Here is a 20,475-nt window from a genome sequence, read left to right on the forward strand (position 1 = left end):
GGGCCCGTAAAGGGACCTTCAAAGTACAAAACTCCGAGGGGCGGGGAGACGCCAGGATGTCTGGGGACCGGGGAGTGAGGGAGCCCCAGCCTCAGTCCCTGCCGTCACATCCCCGCTGGACGCATGCACCCTGGGGCCACCTGTCCCGGACAGGGACTCCTGGCTCTGTCCCCGCTGGGACACAGAGAAAGAATAGTGAGGAGGAGGCCCAGCCCCCGGCCCCTCCGCCTCCTCTCCGTCCTCCTCTCCATCCTCCTCTCCGTCCTCCTCTCCGTCCTCCTCGCTGCCCTCTTCCCCACTGGGCTGGGCCCCCGGACCGCCCGGGGGCTGTGCTTCAGACATCCTTTGCGCGGGGTATGTAGTTTCAGCACTGTTCCGTGTCTCACTTTTCAGGCCACCGAGCGGGGTCTGGCAGAGGGGCGGGGGTGGTTTTAGTACTTACTTTTCTTTTCTCTCACAACAGGGAGGGGGCAAAGGTCTCAAGGGCTGAAGGAGCCGCCGGGGCTGGCAGACCTGGCTTTATAGGAGCCTCTTGCCTGTCCCGCCGCCCTGGCTATTAATAGCGACCACGGGTTCCTGCTCAAATATGGTCAGAAGCGGGGCAGCTGCAAGCCTGGCTGGCACCTGCGGGTGGCCACGGGGCCTGGGGAAGGCGGCACAGGACTGCCCTCTGACCTACGAGAGGGGAAGCAGACCTCCTCTGTCCCCACTGGGCTGGGCCCCCACACCGCCTGGGACAGGTAAGTGCCACCAAGGGGAGCCCAGTGTGGCGTGGTAAGTCCTACAGCCCACCCCCCTCTCCCCCCAATCTAACAAGACTCGTGTTTGGGGCCCCCAGTCTGTGCCGGACCCTATGTCCCCTTTCCTTCCACTCTCCCCTTGCAGTCCCTGGGAGAAGGTGAGACTGGCACACAGAGAGATGGCGTCTATGGCACGCGCAGGAGCCCAACCAGGCTGTGTTTGAACCCAGGACGGTCTGACTCCTCCCGGAGGGAGCGTGTGGAAGAACAAGCTGTGATGTAAGGCCTAACATTAGGGCTCCCCGGCCTCCCCGCGGCACCTTCCGAGGAGGAGGTCTGCTTGGCCGGCGCCCTCCTGACCAAGGGACAGGGCACAGCGGCTGCTGATGCCCCAGTATCGGGTGTCACATCCCTGCCAGCCTGAGGAACCATTCGCATCAGTGAATGTGATCGATGCACCCGCCCCTACCGCCCCATGTCTGACTCTGTGCTGATGGCCCTTCGGAGGACTTGGCCTCCTCAGGAATGCCAGCTTTGGTGTCCTCTGAGCTTGGTCCAGCAGAGACTCTGACTGGATTGGCTGTACCATCAACATGTACCCTGTTTCCCCGAAAATAAGACAGTGTCTTATATTAATTTTTGCTCCCAAAGATGCGCTAGGTCTTATTTTCAGGGGATGTCTTCTTTTTCCATGAAGAAGAATACGGTACACATTTATTGTTAAATGAAGATAGGAAAGTTATTTCCTGTATACAGTACGGTAGTACGGTAGTTGTCAACACAAACCAGACAAGCTGTGAATCCTACAGTATCAAGAATTTACTCATTTATTCAATGACAATCATGTCGTCATCTTCCGGAACATCATCATAACAATCCAATTCCTGAATTTCCTGGTGAATTTCTTGTGACTCCATTTCTTTCAGAATCAGTGGACCAATCTCTCATGTTTAGCCTGGGGGGGGGGCTTATTTTCAGGGAGATGCCTTATATTTCACTCAGAAGGAAACCTGTAAGTAGGTCTTATTTTCGGAGGATGTCTTATTTTCGGGGAAACATGGTATGCAGCACTTGAGGGTTACAAAACCGCTCTACAAATTCCCACTTAATCCTCCCGGCGTCTCAGACAGGAAAAGGAGGAATGACTACCATTTTGCACCTAGGAACATGGAGGCCAGGGCAGGCTGACATGCTGCCAGAGATCCGGCTGCAATGTAGGGGGAGGGCCAGCTGTGGGAGTCAGGCTTCCCTCCCTCCCAGGGCAGGGAACTGGCTCAAACCCCCGTCACCTGAAGGTGCCCGGGTAGTGTGACTCACTCTGCAGAGAATTTCCCGGAAAGGGGCTGAGATCCCAGGACAGGGACAGGCCCTGACTCACAAACCCATGTGCCTGTCGTCCCGTGGCTGACACCCTTCATGGAGCCCAGTAGGTTCCATGCTGGTCATGACCTTTGCTTTGAGATCAACACCTTCCGAAGAGCTTCACACACACTGCAGCCAATCCTAAGCCAGCACAGGGGTAGACTCCTGACAGCTAGAGGAATGGCATTCAAGGATCCCACAGTTCCTGCCTCCAAACCATCTTAAGAAGCAGGCAGCACATGCTAGTATACTAAAATTGGAATGATACAGAGAAGATTAGCATGGCCCACGTGCAAGGGTGACATGCAAATTCATCAAGTGTGCAGGAGCAAAGAATTGTCAGTAACCACCAGAGGTTCACCCAATGACAGTGACCGGCACCCTGCCTTGGTCTGGCGCCCCTGCTCACCTGCTCCACCATCCCACCTCGGCCGATGTCCGCCATGTTGTGTGTGTGCCCCCTGGTGGTCAGTGCACATCATAGCAACTGGTTGTTCAGTTGTTTGAGAGAGTTCAGTCTATTTGCATATTAGGGTTTTATACAGATAGTCAGCTACTGCTGCAAAACAAACCACTGCAAACAGTGGCTTAAAATGTATGGTATCTCAGTTTCTACGGACCAGGAACTGGGGCATGGCCTACCTGGGCCTTCTGCAAGGTATCTCTGGGGGCTGCAATCCAGATAACCAGAGCTGGATTTCATCTGAAAGCTTAAATGGGTAAGGATCCACATTTTTTTTTTTAATAAGAAAATACCAAGGCTTTATTTTGTTTCCTCACAAAGATGGCCCTGCCTGTTGGCTAAGTAGAAAGGATGTACACAGTTCTTATGAGCAAACAAGATTTACCTGCTTCAAAGTGCATACCATAATGCCAAAGAAGTGATATAAAGCCAGTAATGGTGTAATGCTCCCATCTTCATAGCAATAAAATGCAAAATAAAACAGAAAGTAAATGAACTATGACCTAGCTGGTTTGACTCAGCGGGTAGAGCATTGGCCTGCGAACTGAAGGGTCCTGGATTTGATTCCAGTCAAGGGCACATACTTGGGTTGCAGGCTCAATCCCCAGTAGAGGGCGTTCAGGAGGCAGCTGATCAATGATTCTTTCTCAACATTGATGTTTCTAGCTCTCTCTCCCTCTCTCTTCCTCTCTGAAATCAATAAAAAAATATATATTTTTAAAGATTTTTTTTTTTAAGTAAATGAACTAAATTAGTGCTGGACATTCTCATAGGAAAAAGGCAAGAGGACTTTAAATCAACCAGTAGGCCAGGACCGGTTTGGCTCAATGGATAGAGCGTCGGCTTGGGGACTGAAAGGTCCCGGGTTCGATTCCGGTCAAGGGCATGTACCTTGGTTGCGGGCATATCCCCAGTAGGGGGTGTGCAAGAGGCAGCTGACCGATGACTCTCTCTCATCGATGTTTCTGACTATCTCTCTCCCTTCCTCTCTGTACAAAATCAATAAAATATATTTAAAAAAAATAAAAATAAAAATAAAAATAAAAATAAATCCACCAGTAGTATTTTTTGCATATGATAAAAAGAATTCCATGAGGCTGAGCCACCTTCACTCGTCTCCAGCTCTCCCCACCTGAGGCATACCAGCCTGGAACCCGCAGAGCCGGCAGTCAGCTTTTGCTTTGGAATCCATGAGGTGAGAGGAAAAAGCCTTGGGGCCTGGCTTTGGCGAGGCACCATGGCATCAGTGTCGGACATGGAAGTTGACGAAATACTCGGCGTCCGTCTCCTGCACGGAAACAGCGAAGGGCTCACGCGTGAACGGCAGCAAGGCGTCCCGCTGTGTGGTGGGCGGGGGCCTGCCTGGGCCTGGAACCTGAGCAGGGTCCCTGGCGTGGAGCCTGGCAGGGCGATCGCCACAAGACTCGGGCTGCTCCATGACTCATGCCCATTTGTCACTGTAGCTGGAGAAAGGAATCAAGATTATGCTACTACTGCGAGACTGGGCACTGCGGGGGAGCTGACCTCCATTTACAATAGTATCTTTAACGGACGCTGGATCTGCCCTGGAAACTTGTTGCTGGAAGCTGAGCAGGGAAACTGAACTTCACTATGCGGGCAGCGTTATGGGAGAGATTCCAGATGTCCTCGAAGCTCCTCGGACGTATTCTCAAACACAGCGATGCCAGCGATGGATCTGTGGTTACTACGTCCTCACTGGTGCGCTTCATAAACAGATGGTTTGTATCCAGAGCTGTATTTCCACAAGCGCAGCTGACCTCTCCCACCTCTGCCGAATCCTGCTGGTTAGAACCTGCCGCTAGGCCAGCCCACTCCTGGGGAGTGATGTCCTGGGGGTACATCCCGGAGTCTGCCTGCTGCCGTCATGAGTGACAGCACACTAGCCCGGCAGGCTTTGCAGAGGGTAGCAGCGCTATTTGGCAAGTGCTTGTGTGGGCTACACACTCTGGAAGGTGCTTTACGGCCCCAGGGTGGCTCCCCATGCCCTCAACCAACAGGGTGAGTAAACTGAGGCTGCACTGAGCTGAGCCACTCAAGATAACCCAGGTCAGGAGAGTGGGGCAGAAATCTCCAGAGCAAGGACACTTGCCCGCCACCCCCTAAAAGGTGCTGCAGATTTAGCCCTGCAGTATGGTGGACCGTGCATACTGAAAGGGTAGGTGTGAGTCCAAGTGAATTTCAGTTTCTACCTAGTCATATATTTTTTTAATATATTTTTTTACTGATTTCAGAGAGGGAGAGGGCGATAGAAACATCAATGATGAGAATCATGGATCAGCTGCCTCCTGCACACTCCCCACTGAGGATCGAGCCCGCAACCCTGGCACCAGGTGACCCAAGCTGGCTGCCCAACTTGGATCTGCCTTGGAAAATTGTTGCCTAAAGCTGAGCAGGGAAACAAGCACAGACAATGGCTGAATGTCAGAATTGCAGCTTTATTTCCTTTCGGCTCACAGCAGACACGTCTGCAGAGGTCTTATATGCAATTCAATGGAGCTCATGGGGGGGGTGCAGGGGGTCCCACCCCCTCCACCAGACCCCACAGCCAGGTCTCAAGAGCCTGCCTCAGCCCTGGCACCGTCCTGGTAGCAGAACCTTGGTCAGCAGCCTTGGCAGGAATACAAGCCCCACCTGCCTGGTTCTTCCCTGCACTTGGCCAGGCTGGGGGTGAAGGGTCTACACAGGTGTCCCTCACTTAACCCAACGTGCAGCAGGGATCTCTGAGCTCAGAGTAGCCACCAGCTAGGGACCCATATTTTGTTCAAGCCTGGACCTTAGAGAACTTTCTTAGGAGGTACAAGATCCTGCTCAAGGGCGGCACCTAGTGGCACACGACAGCACTGCCCACCGTAACCCTTCAACCCCGCTAGTCCAGGGCAGTGCTCTTGAGAGTTCCGAGCCAGCTGCACTTGGAAACCGGCAGAGGCAGAGGCAGAGGCAGGCAAATGGGCTTCTTCCCACACAGAACAGCAGAGTCTGAGTGGGAGGGTGCTAAGGAATACTGAGGTTCTCTGGGGAAAGGGTCGCTGGGCCCATGAGCCTTTTGTGACTATTCATGTGGTCCCTACCAAGGGATGCTGGCCTGGAGCCCTAACAGTTAAAAGGCAGCACTGGAGAAAGGAATGAGGCAGGAGCTGGTAGGGCAGGGCCAGGAACTGAGGCAGGGGAGGGACTCCACTGCTGGCGTTGGCACTTCAGGAACTGTGTGTCATGAGGAACTTGCACCTGGCATTATGAGGGAGTGAAAAGAGGAGATGGGCCGAAACCGGTTTGGCTCAGTGGATAGAGCATCGGCCTGCGAACTGGAAAGTCCCAGGTTCGATTCCGGTCAAGGGCATGTACCTTGGTTGCGGGCACATCCCCAGTAGGAGGTGTGCAGGAGGCAGCTGATCGATAATTCTCTCTCATCGACGTTTCTGACTCTCTATCCTTCTCTCCTCCTCTCTGTAAAAAATCAATAAAAATATATTTAAAAAAAAAAAAAAAAGAGAGATGGCTCCACACTGGGGAGGGCTACTCCTGTCCCCAGCTGCTTGACTGCCAAGACCTGCCTCACCCAGGGACTTCCTGGGCCTCCAGAAAAACACACTTAGCTTTTGCAGATGTTTCCTTTACTGCATCTAGGCAACATGCTTAGCCACAATGCCCTCCTACTCCCCATACTACCTCCAGACTGACACCTCCTCAAGGCTGGGTCATCTCCTCAGCTCTGGCCATGGTGCCAGCTCAAGGTCCAGAGTGCCCCAGCAAGGAACTGGGAGAACAGTGCTTTGAGGGCCCCTGACCCTGGAGGAACCACCTCCCATCTCTAGAGGGGGATCGAGCTCGCAACCCAGGCACCAATGACCCAAAGCTGGCTGCCCGACCTGGCCCAAGCAGACAACGGCTGACTGTCAGGATCGGGCTTTATTTCCTTTCAGCTCGCAGGAGAGGCCCATATCCAGCAGGGGCCCCGCCAATTCCGAGCCCTGGGGCATGCAGGGGCCCTCAGAAATCTGCCCTGAGGCTGGGTGTGCTTGGATGGGCAGGGAGGGCCTGAAGATGGTGACCAGGCCCTGCTCCATGTCCTCTGACTGCCCTGCAACCCCTAACACAGGACATGAAGGCTGCCACCTGCCACTGGGCCAGGCATGAAGCATCTGTGTCCATCAGGGCCAGTCCATCTTGGAGGTACCAACCCCTTGCAGAGAGTTCAGAGTTCCAGAGAAGACACTACCCCAGAAGCGCCACCACCACCCCACCCCCACCCCCATTGTTGTGAGAATGAGAGAGAAAGAGAGAAATGGGGGCGGGGGGGGGGGGGGGGGATTGGGAAGCTAAGCCAGAGGAGACAGGCTGTGCAGAGGAGGCCCAGAACAGCAGTCTTCCTGGGGCAGAGCCGGCCAAGCCCCTCCTCTCAGCAGTGAATTCTGGGCCCCATGAAGCACATCCCACCCAGTCCAGCCTCTTCCCATCTCAGCCCCAGCCCGGGAACTCTCTAGAGCCAGATAATGACAGAGGGCCCGGTGAAGGGGACAACCACCCCCAGAACCCTCTGGGCCCACCCCCCCACGTGGCCCTAGCGGAGGCCACACTCCACCTCCTGCTGCTTCTCCTGCTCCATGGCGCGGACGAGATCCTGCACAAACCGCACCTCGGAGGCCACCTGCTTGGCCAGAGCCTCGTAGCGGTTCTCCAGGCGGCTGAAGCGGCGCTTGAGCCCGCTGGCGCCTAGCAGGGCGCCCCGGGCCTCCTCCTGCGCCTGCCGCTGGAGGGCCTCGGTCTTGTGCAGCTCCTGCCGCAGCCGCCGCAGGTCCTGGCCGATGCTCTCGTTCTCCTCCCGGTACCAGGCCTCCTTCTCCTCGTAGATGGCCGTCAGGGCCTCGATGTCCTCGTGGAAGAGCCGCCGGCTGTGCTCCAGCCCACGCAAGCCCTCCTCGGCCGCCGCCACCTCCTCCAGCACCTTGGAGAAGCGCTCGAAGTTGATGTAGGTGTTGTTGGGGGGCATGCTCGAGTGGGACTTGATGGTGTACTCCTTGAGGCGGGCTGTCTTCAGGCGCCGCCGCTCCGGCTTCCGGCCACTGTCTTCCCTCCGCACGTTCCGCCGCCTGATCGCCTGCAGGGGAGAGAGATCACAGCCTGGAACAGGGGGCAGGGGGCTGACCACTGAGGGCCGCGTCCAGCCCTCTGCTTGCTTTTGTAAATAAAAGTTTTGCTGGCACACGGACATGCTTATTTGCATGCATATGGTCATGGTGCTTTCCTGATACGAAGGCAGAGCTGAATAGTGATGCCAGGGACCACAGAGCAAAAAATAGTGATTGGCCCTTTACAGAAGGCTGCCAACTTTGGCCTAGAAGGGACCCCTCTGCAAGTTCCTGTGGGAGGGAGCCCTGCTGAGTGCAGAGGGACCAAGGATGCCAGCGGATGCGCGGAGAGATGGCTCTGACACCATTCAGGGAGCACCTCGTCTCCCACTGCCCACCCCACCACTCGGGGACCCCCCCTGGATCTGAGGGCTTGTCACAACTACCCTCCCTCAGTGGGGGCAGCCCCCACCTCACCTTGATCCAGGAATGCTCCAGGCTCTGGGAGATGGTCATTCTCCTCCTGGAAAAGCACCCCACCCCAGCCCTGGTCAGTCATATGTGCCATCTGCATCCTCCTCCGGAGCAGCGGGCAGGGAAGGGGTTTCCTGGCTCTCCCTGCCTCAGTTCTGCTCTCAGCAGCCCGCCAAGGGCTGGCTCAGACACCTGTCCCTGAGGACCCCCAGCCCCTAAATTCACCCTTCCAGCCTGGCAGCAAGTACCTGAAGTGACCTTGAAATTATACACACAATCCAGAGCACCCTCTCTGCTAAGCCAACCACAAGGAGCCTGTCGAGGCACCTTAGGGGGCATAGGTTCTGGGTTCTCAGTACTCTCTGAGGGATTAACAGGGTCGAGACCTAGTGCTGGGATCAAACAACAAACAACTCACAACGCAGGTACCCAAGGAGGGGCGGGGAAGGCAACAAGAAGGGGCAGAATACACAGGGAGGGCTGCGGCCACAGAGAGCACCTCCCTATGAATGGCGGCTCTGTGCTGCCAGGACTTTGAAGAAAAAAAAATTAAAAAAAAAAAATATATATATATATATCAACCTGGAATTTCATGTGATCCCCAATTTTGAAGTTGGCAATGAATTAAAGCTTCTAAAGACCCAGGGTGGGCCAACCTAAGCCATCCATTGCTCTCTTCAGCCCAAAGCAGGAGCCAGGTACAAAGACGTGGTGACGGAGAGCTGTCTCCCCAGCCACACCATCATGCAGGGAGACGCCTCGGCCTTCCCTCAGGGCCGCTCCCCGACCCCTCTGCCCGGCGTGTGCTTACTTGGGGTCCTTGACAAGCAGCCGGCGAATGAAGTCCTTGGCCAGCTCGCTGGTGTTGCTAAAGTACTCCTCATCGAAGTCGTAGTTCACGGCGGAGATATTGGTCAGGGTCTCCTGCTTGGTCTCACCCAGGAAGGGGGACGCGCCACTCAAACTGGAAGACAAACGTGGGGCTCAGTGTCCCCTGCGTTTGTTCCACCACCAGGCTGCTGCCCGGGCACCACCAAACTCTGGAGCGCTCACGACGGGGCCAGCAGAGGAAGGTGGCCCTTGAGCCCTAACCATCCCACACGTGCGTTCCCCTGGACCTTCCAACCAGCCCCCGCTCCCCCCTCCGGCTGCCAACCACCCAGCTAGAAAGATGCTAAAACCTGTGAGTGAAAATCCTTGTGGAAGCTCAAAGTATCTATGTAGATGCACAATCTCAAAGCATCTGCCCCAGAACATTGATTCCAGTGGAAAAACAGTCACTTTCCAAGAGAATCTTGGCTGATGCCACCTAGCTCACGGCCAATGGCATGCATCACTGGTGATGACACTGGTGTCACCTGCTTCCTGTACTCTGCACTGAGTGGGCCACACCACCACCCCTGTGGGGCTCTGGGCAACTGACACTGACTTATGGAAGAGAACGTGTATTTGGTCTTCAGCCTGGTCCTTGGATACATGGCTCCCATAATCCTTGGAACTAAATAAAACATAATGATGGGGGGTGGGGGGTAGCAGGAAGTGTCAGACGGGTACTCACAGGATATACGTGATGACGCCAATGCTCCTAGAAGGGGACACAGGAGAAGAGAAAGGTCAGCTTAGCTGTGGGGTGCAGCACCCTGACTCCCAGAGTTTCCACAGAGCAGGGGCCCAGAGCCCACAGGGGGGCGCTGTAAGCCCAAGGCTCTTGGGCCCGCTGGGCTGTAGGTCTGTCAGCCCGCTCCCCTTCTCCTGTCCTGGGGTGTCAGGACTGGCTATTTAAACACCTCTGGCCACACCCTCCTGTCAAGGCTCAAAGGGGCCACAGAGGGGGCCAGGCAAGCACCATGGCCCCACAGTCCCTGCAGATCGGGGACCCAGTATAGGGCCAGCAGGATCGGCAAACTACTTTTTTGTTGTTGCTGTTTTTTTAAAGAAAAGTAAACAATAATGTATTGGCCACAGCAAACACACACTTAGGACAGTGAAACAAGGACCATCTCCCCTCCTTTTGGTACACCAGCGTAAAGCTGATGAACAGTCTGTTGATTCTCCCTTAACACCTCCCCTGAATGCCCTGCCTTTAAAAACCCCTGGAAATGAAAGTCTCCCTCCGGGAGCATACCTGTGCCATTCCCTTCTCTTCCTTTCCCCTCAGGCACGTGTCCCCTAATCTCTAAGGGACCCCATGAGATTTACAAACGGGGGACATTTTCCATTGATTTTTAGGGAGAGTGGAAGAGAGAGGGAAAGACAGAGAAATATCGATGTGAAAGAAACACATCGATTGGTTGACTCCTGCTCCAGCCAGGAGGAGCCTGTAACTGAGGTTCGTACCCTGATCAGAATCGAACCCAGGACCCCTCAGTCCACAGGCCAACACTCTATCCCCGAGCCAAACCAGCTAGGGCTCTGCTGTTTTTAATGCCCCTTTAAAAAAAACTGAGACCGCCACCCGAGCTCCTAGGCCTGCTCTGGCCGCTGGGCTGCATTTTGCTGAGCCCCATTCTAAGGCAATGGTCCACCCCGCCTATGCCCACAGCACCAAGCCCCTGGGCTGGCAATGCCCCAGCCTGCAGCTCCTGGGGATGGGCAGGGGGAGAGTCCACAAGGAGCGGTCCCAGGTGTGTATGCTGGACTCAGCAATGAGCAGCCCCGGGTCCCCACAGCCATCCCTGACTCACCACATGTCCGCTTCCAGACCCAGGGGTTCATAGTTGACAATCTCCGGAGCTGCAGGGACAGGGAACAGAAGGCACAGGGTCAGGAACTGATTGCATCTAAGGCCACACTGGGCACAGAGCCAGAGGAAGTGGTACGGTTCCCCTCAGCTCTGAAGTGGTCACTCAGGAAACACCCACAAACACACACGCAAGGCCAGCTCTAAAGCAGGAAGGTTGGGACAGTGACAGCACCACCCCAAGGTCTTTTTGTTATTGGTAATCCTCTCCCGAGGTCATATTTTCCCATTGATTTTTAGAGAGAGTGGAAAGGAAGGAGGGAGGGAGGAGGGGGAAGGAGAGAGAGAGAGGGAGAGGGAGAAAAAAAGGGAGAGGGAGAGGGAGAGGGAGAGAGAGAGAGAAACATGGATTGGTTGTTTCCCTCAAGTGCCCCCACCTGGGCCAAGGAACTGAACTTACAACCCAGGAATGTGCCCTTGATTAGGAATCGAACCTGCAACCCTTTGGTGTGTGGGTCAATGTTCTAAATACTGAGGTCTTGAGCTTCCCCTTGCCCAATGCCAAGGGCACCTGAGGGCAGTGAGTCCGACATCCAGGGATCAGGCCCAATTCACCCTACACTGCTGGAAATTCTTGACCTACCCAAGCCCCAGCCCCTGATGCACCAGGCAGGGCCTTACCGACAAATTCTGGGGTGCCAAAGATGTTTTTGAACTCGTTCCCGGCTTCAATCTTGTGAGCGATGCCGAAGTCAATGAGCTTGATTCGTGGGTTGGGCACGTTCTTGTCTAGGAGCATGATGTTTTCGGGCTGGGTTGGGGAAGGGAGAGCAGGGCAGTGGGAGGAGGATCTGCTGCTTCTGCCGGCCTGGCATCTCTGGGAACAGCACCTGGAATTTCCCTAGGCACCCCCAACTCCCAGCCGTGGGGTGTGGCCAGGCTGATGCCACCCTGAGGGTCCAGCCTGAGCAGGTCCCTCTCCTCAACCTCCAGAGCATCACAGGTCCAGGAGGTGTACATTCTGAGCCCATGAGAGTAGAACCCTCTCGGAGCCCCCATCCTCACCTGCACTGGCCAGCCAGGCTGGTCCCCAGAGCTCCCAGGGGGGCTTACCTTGAGGTCAAAGTGGGCGATGCGCTTGGAGTGCAGGTAGTGGACGCCATCCAGGATCTGCTTAAGGAACTGAGTGGCCTCGTCCTCTGTCAGCGACTCCTTCTCGGCCAAGAAATCGAAGAGCTCCCCGCCGGAAACCAGCTCCAGGATGAGCACCACATCGGTCTTATTCTCGAAGATGTCATGCAGAGTGATGATGTTGGGGTGCCGGATCTCCCGCAGGATGTTCACCTCCCGTTCGATCTCCTCCCGGCTGACCCCCCGCCGGCTGGATGACAGGCGGCGTTTCTTGATGAACTTGGCTGCGTACTCCTTCCCAGTGCCCTTCTGCCGGCATTTCCGCACAATGGCAAACTGGCCGCTGCAGGGACAGAGGAGAAGGGAGGTGATCAGAGCATCAAGCGGGACCTAGGCCCGCCACCATCTCCTGGGGCACCGTGTAAATGCAAGTCCCCAGTGCGTCCAAGATGTACCCCGCAGGTATGCTGCTATGCAAAGTGTACAAGACACAATGTCTGCCTGGCATTTTTTGCAACAGTGAACAAAATAAAAACAGCTCAATGTTTACCAAGAGGGAACTGAAATCCATCCTGGAAATAAATCCAGAGGAATTTTACACCATCATGAAAAAGAATGAAGGCAACTCTTTCAGCTCAGTGAAAAAAATCACCTGCAAAGTGACACCTACAATGAGATCTTTTTGTTTAAAATGGTATATGTTGTATCCGTACATACAGATATATTTATGTATGTCTATGTAGAAAACAAGGTCTGAAAGACACACACCAAACTGTTAACAATAGTCATCTCTGAGGACTGAGATGGAGGAACTAAGGGCAGCACAGAGGCTTTCTTATTTATTTGATACAATTCCATACTGATTCAACTTTTTTTTTTAAATATATTTTATTGATTTTTTGCAGAGAGGAAGAGAGAGGGATAGAGATCTGGAAACATCGATGAGAGAGAAACATCGACCAGCTGCCTCCTGCACACCCCCTACCGGGGATGTGCCCACAACCAATGTACATGCCCCTGACCGGAATCGAACCTGGGACGCTTCAATCCACATTAATTCTTTATCCACTGAACCAAATTGGCTAGGGCAATTTAAAAGAGAGATAAATTCTATGTACTGCACTCCAGAGAGCTATCCAATGTCTACGCTATTGTTTTAAAATATATTTTTATTGATTTCTGAGAGGGAGAGGGAGAGATAGAACATCAATGATGAGAATCATTGCTCAGCTGCCTCCTGCTCGGACTGATGCTCTATCTACTGAGCCAAACTATTTTGCTACCTAGGAACTTAGTAGGTACCTAAGTTCCTAGGTAGCAAAATAACTTGCTTTAACTCAGAAGTTGACTAAAAAGGTCAAACAGTAAATATGTTAAGCTGTATGGGCCACATACACAAATGTGGTCTCTGTCACCATCTTTCTGTGTTCTTACAACCTTTTAAAAAAATAAAAAAGCTCCCTGGCCGGTGTTGCTCAGTAGTTAGATTGTTAGGGCGTGTGCATGAGGCAAACAGTCAATGTGTCTCACTCACATTGATGTTTCTCTCTCCCTCCCTCCTTCCTGCTCTCTCTAAAAATCAATGGAGCCCAGCTGGCGTGGCTCAGAGGTTGAGCATCTGTCTACCTATGAACCAGAGGTCATGGTTTGATACCTGGTCAGGGCACAATTCCAGGTTGTGGGTTTGTAACCCAGTGCGGGGGGGCATGAAGGAGGCTGTCGATCAATGATTCTCTCTTATTATTGATGTTTCTATCGCTCTCTCCCTCTCCCTTCCTCTCTGAAATCAATTTTTAAAAAAAAGGCCGAGGCCGGTTTGGTTCAGTGGATAGGGCGTCGGTCTGCGGACTGGGGGGGTGGGGGGGGAGGGTCCCCAGGTTCGGTTCCAGTCAAGGACATATGCATTGGTTGTGGGCACATCCCCGGTAGGGGGTGTGCAGGGGGCAGCTGGTCAATGTTTCTCTCTCATCGATGTTTCTGGCTCTCTATCCCTCTCTCTTCCTCTCTATAAAAAATCAATAAAATATATATTACAAAAAAAACCCACAAAAAAACAAACTCAGATGTCCAAAGGACAACTACAATTTATACAAGTTGCAACATGGTATGCAGTGATATGTGTCATTAATCTTTCACTTCATTTATCGCTGAGAATGCTCTGGACCAGTGGTCAGCAAACTCATTAGTCAACAGAGCCAAATATCAACAGTACAACGATTGAAATTTCTTTTGAGAGCCACATTTTTTAAACTTAAACTTCTAACGCCACTTCTTCAAAATAGACTCGCCCAGGCCACGGTATTTTGTGGAAGAACCACACTCAAGGGGCCAAAGAGCCGCAGGTGGCTGGCATGCCTCAGTTTGCCAATCACGGTTCTGGACAATTACATACATGGTGCTGTCCAAGTAGCAGCCACTGGCCACACAGCAGCTGTCAGGCCCGTGCAAATTGAAATGTACTGTGAGCATACAATACTCACTAGATTTCAAAGGTTTCATATAAAAAAAAAAAGTGAGCCCAGCTGGTATGGCTTAGTGGCTGAGTGTCAACCTATGAACCAGGAGGTCATTCAGTTCTCGGTCAGGGCACATGCCTGGGTTGCCAGCTCCGTCCCCAGTGGGGGGTATGCAGGAGGCAGCCAATCAATGACTCTCTCTCATCACTGATGTTTCTATCACTCTCCCTCTCCATTCATCTCGGAAATCAATAACAGTATATATTTTTTAAAGTGATAACAGTTCTCACTGAGCTGGGCCCACAGTGCAGAGGGCAGGCCCGCCCCAGGCCAGCGGGACGGAACAAACACGAACAGATTTGGAGAGAAACGGCATTTTCTTTTTCACTTTTTCTTTTTTTAACTAAAGAACATTTATCTGTTTTTCACTAAGACTTTATCTTAGCGCATAATTAAACTGTGTCACTACCCCCACCCCAACTTGAAGAAGGGTTAGTGCAGTGAATGCTATAATATAAAGCAGATATGAAGGATTGGAGTCAACATTAACTGACAAAGAAAAGCTTCCTTCTAGGCCATCATAACAATGGTTAAGTAAAAAAAGAGGAAAAGGGGGGGTGTGATGGGAGTTCAGACTGAAAAGATTCTCACATATCATCTAACACATTCAGCCCTGGCTAGAGGTACCAAAACGGAAACAGGATTACTATAATACACTACAGACTGCTGTACACACCTGTGTTCCAAGCCCACCCCCACCCCCAAATGCTGCCAACACAACTATTTCCCGGCCTGTTGGGCCTGTCGACGAAGGAGCATGTAGATCTTCTCTTTAATCCAATCTTTGTTATAAGGCTGCTATGTCTGGGTATCAGCTCGGTAAACAAGACAGCTGAGGTCCGCCAGATCATCAATAAAATCAAACAACTGGTTGATACCATATGGGGGCTGGCATCTTCCTTCCCGGGATGCTGGAGAAAGCCCGTGGCTGCAGGTGGTGGGAAGCCATGCTTTCCTCCGATGGGAAGAAAGGACCTGACCACGTGGGAAGAACGTCTCACGCTCCCTGGCCGGTGTGGCTCAGTTGGTTGGCCCAGACACCAAAGGGTGGTAGTGGGTTTGATTCCTGGTCAGGGTACATAACCCAGGTTAAGGGTTCAATCCCCGGTCCAGGTGCATGCAGGAGGCAACCGATCCATATTTTTCTCATATCTATGCTTCTCTCTCTTCTTTCCTCTCAAATTATTTAAAAAAAAAAAAAAAAAGTCACATAAATGGATGAGGGCCACATTCATCTGCAGTTAAAAGTGTTTTCCCGACCAGCATGGCTCAGTGGTTGAACACTGACCTATGAACCAGGAGGTCACAGTTCGATTCCCAGTTAGGACACATGGTGGAGTGGCAGGCTCAACCTCCAGTGAGGGGAGTGCAGAGGCAGCTGATCAGTGATTCTCATCATTGATGTTTCTATCTATCGCTCTCCCTCTCTGAAATCAATAAAAATATATATTTTTAAATAGTTTTCACTAATGATTTTATAACAATTACAAACAAAATGATAATAGTTTGATCAACCAGGTTAAATAAAGTATGTCATTAAAATTATTAAAATAAATTTTTTATGTATTTCTTTATTGATTTCAGAGAGGAAGGGAAAGGAAGAGAGATAAAAACATCAATTATTGCCGAAACCGGTTTGGCTCAGTGTAGAGCATCAGCCTGCGGACTGAAGGGTCCCGGGTTCGATTCTGGTCAAGGGCATGTACATTGGTTGCGGGCACATCCCCAGTGGGGGATGTGCAGGAGGCAGCTGGTCGATGTTTCTCTCACATCGACATTTCTGGCTCTCTAGTTCTCTCCCTTCCTCTCTGTAAAATATCAATAAAATATATTTTAAAAAATCAATGATGAATATAATACTTTAAACAATTAAAAAAACTATAAAAAAAAAACCAAAACAATATCATGATGAGAGAGAATCATTGATCGGCTGCCTCCTGCACACCCACTACTGGGAATCGAGCTCACAACCCGGGCATGTGCCCTTGGCTCAAATTGAACGGACCCTTCAGTCCGCAGTCAACACTCTATCCACTGGGCAAAACAGGCTAGGGCCATGGTCGGCAAACTGCAGATCTCGAGCCACCTGCAGTTCTTTGGCCCCTTGAATGTGGCTCTTTCACAAAATACCACGGCCTAGGTGAGTCTATTTTGAAAAAGTGGCATTAGAAGAAGTTTAAGTTTAAAAAATTTGACTCTCAAAAGAAATTTCAATCTTTGTACTGTTGCTATTTGGCTCTGTTGCTAATGAGTTTGCCGACCACTGGGCTAGGGCATAAATTATTAAAATTGACACAGCTTTAAAATTTTAAATTAAATTTCAATAAATTTCCTATGTGGCTCACATTATACAAGTTGCCTAACAAGTTGAAACCAGTTTAGCTCAGTGGATAGAGCGTCGGCCTGAGGACTGTAAGGTCCCAGGTTCATTTCCGGTCAAGGGCATGTACCTTGGTTGTGGGCACATCCCCAGAAGGGGGTGTGCAAGAGGCAGCTGATCAATGTTTCTCTCTCATCGATGTTTCTAGCTTTCTAACCCTCTCTCTTCCTCTCTGTAAAAAATCAATAAAATATATATATTTTTAAAAAGTTGCCTAACTCTTCTGTTGTTTTTTTCATTGACTTTTAGAGAGGGTAATGGGGAGAGGGGGAAACATCAATGTGAGAAAGAAAAATCAACCATTTGCCTCCTACACACACCCCAGGGAATGAACCTGAAACTTAGGTATGTGCGCTGGCTGGGAACTAATTGCAAGACCTTTGGTGCACAGGATGATGCTTCAACCCACTGAGCCACACTAGCCAGGGCTGCCTGGCTCTTCCAATGGCCGCACAACACTCCACCCACCCATGAAGGGGCTGTGAGGACCACTAAAGGCTTCCCATTTGTTGCTCATATAAAATCTTTATAACAACCATTCCTGTTCCCAAGTCATTGGGCCATGTATGTATATATTCCCACTAAATTATTAATAATTCAGTGGAATCAGTGAGTTTAAGAGAATATACATATGACATTTTGCTGATTTTTGCCAAACAACCCTCAGCAGGAGAGCCTCATACATTTTCTTTTCTTTTTAATATATTTTATTGGGTTTTTTTTTTGGTTTTTTTTTTACAGAGAGGGAGAGGGATAGAGAGTTAGAAACATCAATGAGAGAGAATCATCGATCAGCTGCCTCTTGCCCACCTCCTACTGGGGATGTGCCTACAACCAAGGTACATGCCCTTGACCGGAACTGAACCTGGGACCTTTCAATCTGCAGGCCTGAAATACTGAGCCAAACCGGTCAGGCCATTTTCAACAATAAAGTTTGAGACTGGGAGGCAGGGGGAGGGAGAGACATCATTCCTTACCATTCAAAACAGAGGAAATTCCTAAAGGACAGACTTCAGAATCCCAAAGGAGCCTGCAAAGGCCTGGTGCCGGGCTCAGTTATTTACATTCCCTTCTGGTGACATCATGGGCCTTGGCCAGCAGCAAACTCACCAAATAAGGTTTCAGGCTGGGGATGGCGGGGTGAAGGGGGGGGGGGGGGGCCCTGGCTGGTCTGGGGCAAGTTGGGGAGCAAGCTCCCAAGGGACACTCCAAGGCCCAGCCAGGCAGGAAGTCAGCTGCCCGGCTGGCAGGGAAACCCCCTCTCTCTCCCATAAGAATGCCACACAACTGGCAGGAGATGGGGCCCGGGCAGGAGGCCTTCCCTGGAAATGCCAGGAGCTGGGAGACTCAAGCACTCCCCATAAGAGAGGATTAACGAGAGGGTCAGACCTCTGCCAACTAAACCTGCTGATAGCTACATATGCCAGGCGTTGTGTTCGATGCCATATGTACTCAATTATGTTTCTTCCCAAAGGAAATGCACAAAGGGTGTCAGAGCAAGGACTCGCAGCCAGAATGTCTGATCCCAAGGCCCAAACTCATTCCACCAGCACATGAACTTGACTCACTTCTTGGAAGGTAGGATACAGGACACAAGAGGACATGCTGTCCAGAAAACCCCGGAGAGCCTTGTTAGAGGGGTCTACTCACCTGCCCAGCTCCTCCCCCATCTCATAATGGTCTTCCACATCTTCCTGCCTGAATGTGGACATGGTCGCCGGTCTGCCTTCCAGCGCCTTCCGCTCCGGTGAAAGCCCAGTCACGGCAGCCTGGGGACAGGACCTCGGGAAGTCCCCTCCCACGTGACCCTGGAGGAGACAGGGTAATAGGGAAGAAAGAGTGAGTGAGGTGCTGGCCATAATTCCTGGCAAACAGAGCAATCTGCTCACCAACCATCGGTTTCACATCACTCCTCGCTGAGGGTCCAGGGTTTCCAGGAAGGGCAAGTGCATGTGTCATCTCGTTTTCACACCAAACAACCCACAAGGTCACGGAGTCAGCCAGCCCCCCTGTGCCACCTCGCTCCCATCACTCCCACCAGCCATGTACCTCCTTACACACTGCCCTAGCCTTTCTCTGCCTCACACTCCTAGGCTTCTTCCAGAGCTCCCACACATCCCTAAAAGTTCCCCCACATATGTCACAGCCCCAAACCCTGAACTCCCTCACTCCCTGCCCAACTTCCTAGTTCTAGCCTCAACACGCTCTCATCCTTCCTGCCCATCAGCCATCTCAACTCCTCTTCGTCCTCACCCATTGCCCCCACACCTCGGCTAGTCTCCTGTGACCCTCCTCAGCGGCGTGCTCCCCGAGTCTTGAATTCCCCAGGAAATGGGCAATGGCTTCCAAACTCTTGCAAGCCTCCTACCCATTCTTGCCTGCCCCTGACTTTCACCGTCCTAGCAAGATTAACCTCCTCCCTCTCCTCAAAGCCACTGTCTCCTTCACCCCAAATGGGACCCGCAAATCTGTCTCCTCCATTGTCCTTCGCCCCCAACCTACGCGTAAGCTCCAAGGCAGACCCTGATAGCCCCCCTTCATAGGTAGCTCCAAGGGTCCCGTAATGTCTCCGCTCCAGCTACCCCGAGGCCGCCACGCCCCTTGCAGGCCCGGACCCTTTACCGCTCTCCAAGCGCCCCACCCAGTTCTCCATACCCGCAGACCTCCAACGGAATCCGCTCTTCACCTCCCGCAGCCCGGAGCCCCGCCGTCCCCTTCGCCGCGCCGAAGCCCGTAACGCGCTGACCCGCGCCGACGTCACCGCATCTGCCAGAGCCCCGCCCTGAGAAGGAGTCCGCCGCCCATTGGTCAGCGCGCCCGCCACTCGCGACGCCCCGCCCTCTGCTGCCTTTCAGGCCGAGGCCCTCTGGCGTCCGGCTATCCACACCCGGACGCCGCCTCGCCATTGTCCTACAGGCTTGCCTTCATGCTGCCGATTGGCCGTAATGAACGCCGGTCAAACTTATGCTCTCTTCTGACGGGGGTTCGGAAGCTGGGAGGCGGGCTGCTGAAGTCCTGCATCCCGCTTCCTGCCTTTCCTGGGCCACAAAACACGGAATCCAAGGCCTAGTTCCGGCAATGGCAGCTGCTGGCGTGGACTCCCGGGCTGCTTTCCCTGAGTGGCAGTAAAATGCTACCCACATTCCAAATACATAAATAAAAATGCATATGAGGTCAGTCAAATGTTGCCATTTAGGCTGGCATTTATGTTGCCATTTTGTGACTCCTGTCTGTCTCAAGATACATGGATAAAAAAGGATAGCGCCCTTGCTGGTTTGGCTCCGTAGATAGAGCCGCGACCTGCGAACTGAAGGGTCCCAGGTTAGATTCCAGGCAAGGGCACATGCCCGGGTTGCCGGCTCCATCGTGCAGAGGCAGCCAATCAATGATTCTCTCTCATTATTGATGTTTCTCTCTCTCTCCCTCTTTCTTCCTCTCTGAAATCAATTTTATATATATATATATATATATATATATATATATATATATATATATATATATATATATATATATATATATATATATATATTAAAGCTATTATTTACTGAGCCTTAGTATGTACCAATCAGCAAACAGAGTTAAAATATATTAAAATTTCTTCCTTTCTACAGTCAGGGAAACTGACACCCAGAGAAGTAATCC

The 20,475-nt window shown here is 52.1% G+C and overlaps 1 protein-coding gene and 1 long non-coding RNA gene across 3 annotated transcripts; one reads left to right on the forward strand and one right to left on the reverse strand.

The window, feature by feature from the left end:
- The first annotated feature begins 463 nt into the window (after positions 1 to 463).
- On the forward strand, positions 464 to 6,705 carry LOC311622436. The gene is made up of 4 exons (XR_014794989.1): positions 464 to 740; positions 886 to 3,368; positions 3,625 to 6,559; positions 6,592 to 6,705. It is a non-coding gene; the product is annotated as an uncharacterized lncRNA (long non-coding RNA).
- Positions 6,474 to 19,604, reverse strand: DAPK3 (death associated protein kinase 3). Of its 2 annotated transcripts, none has more exons than XM_084883617.1 (9): positions 19,489 to 19,604; positions 18,484 to 18,641; positions 11,920 to 12,280; positions 11,488 to 11,617; positions 10,811 to 10,859; positions 9,685 to 9,711; positions 8,938 to 9,090; positions 8,130 to 8,175; positions 6,474 to 7,681 (listed from the first exon to the last, which is right to left on the reverse strand). In XM_084883617.1, exons 2-9 carry the CDS (start codon positions 18,543 to 18,545, stop codon positions 7,145 to 7,147), a joined length of 1,365 nt encoding a protein of 454 aa, XP_084739743.1. In that variant the 5' UTR covers positions 18,546 to 18,641; positions 19,489 to 19,604; the 3' UTR covers positions 6,474 to 7,144. The 2 variants fall into 2 exon arrangements, with proteins under 2 accessions (XP_084739743.1, XP_084739744.1); XM_084883618.1 differs by having other exon boundaries at positions 19,456 to 19,517.
- Positions 19,605 to 20,475: the final 871 nt, after the last annotated feature.

Source organism: Pipistrellus hanaki, assembly GCF_964339955.1.
Source record: "Pipistrellus hanaki genome assembly, chromosome: 5".
NCBI classification, from domain to species: domain Eukaryota; kingdom Metazoa; phylum Chordata; class Mammalia; order Chiroptera; family Vespertilionidae; genus Pipistrellus; species Pipistrellus hanaki.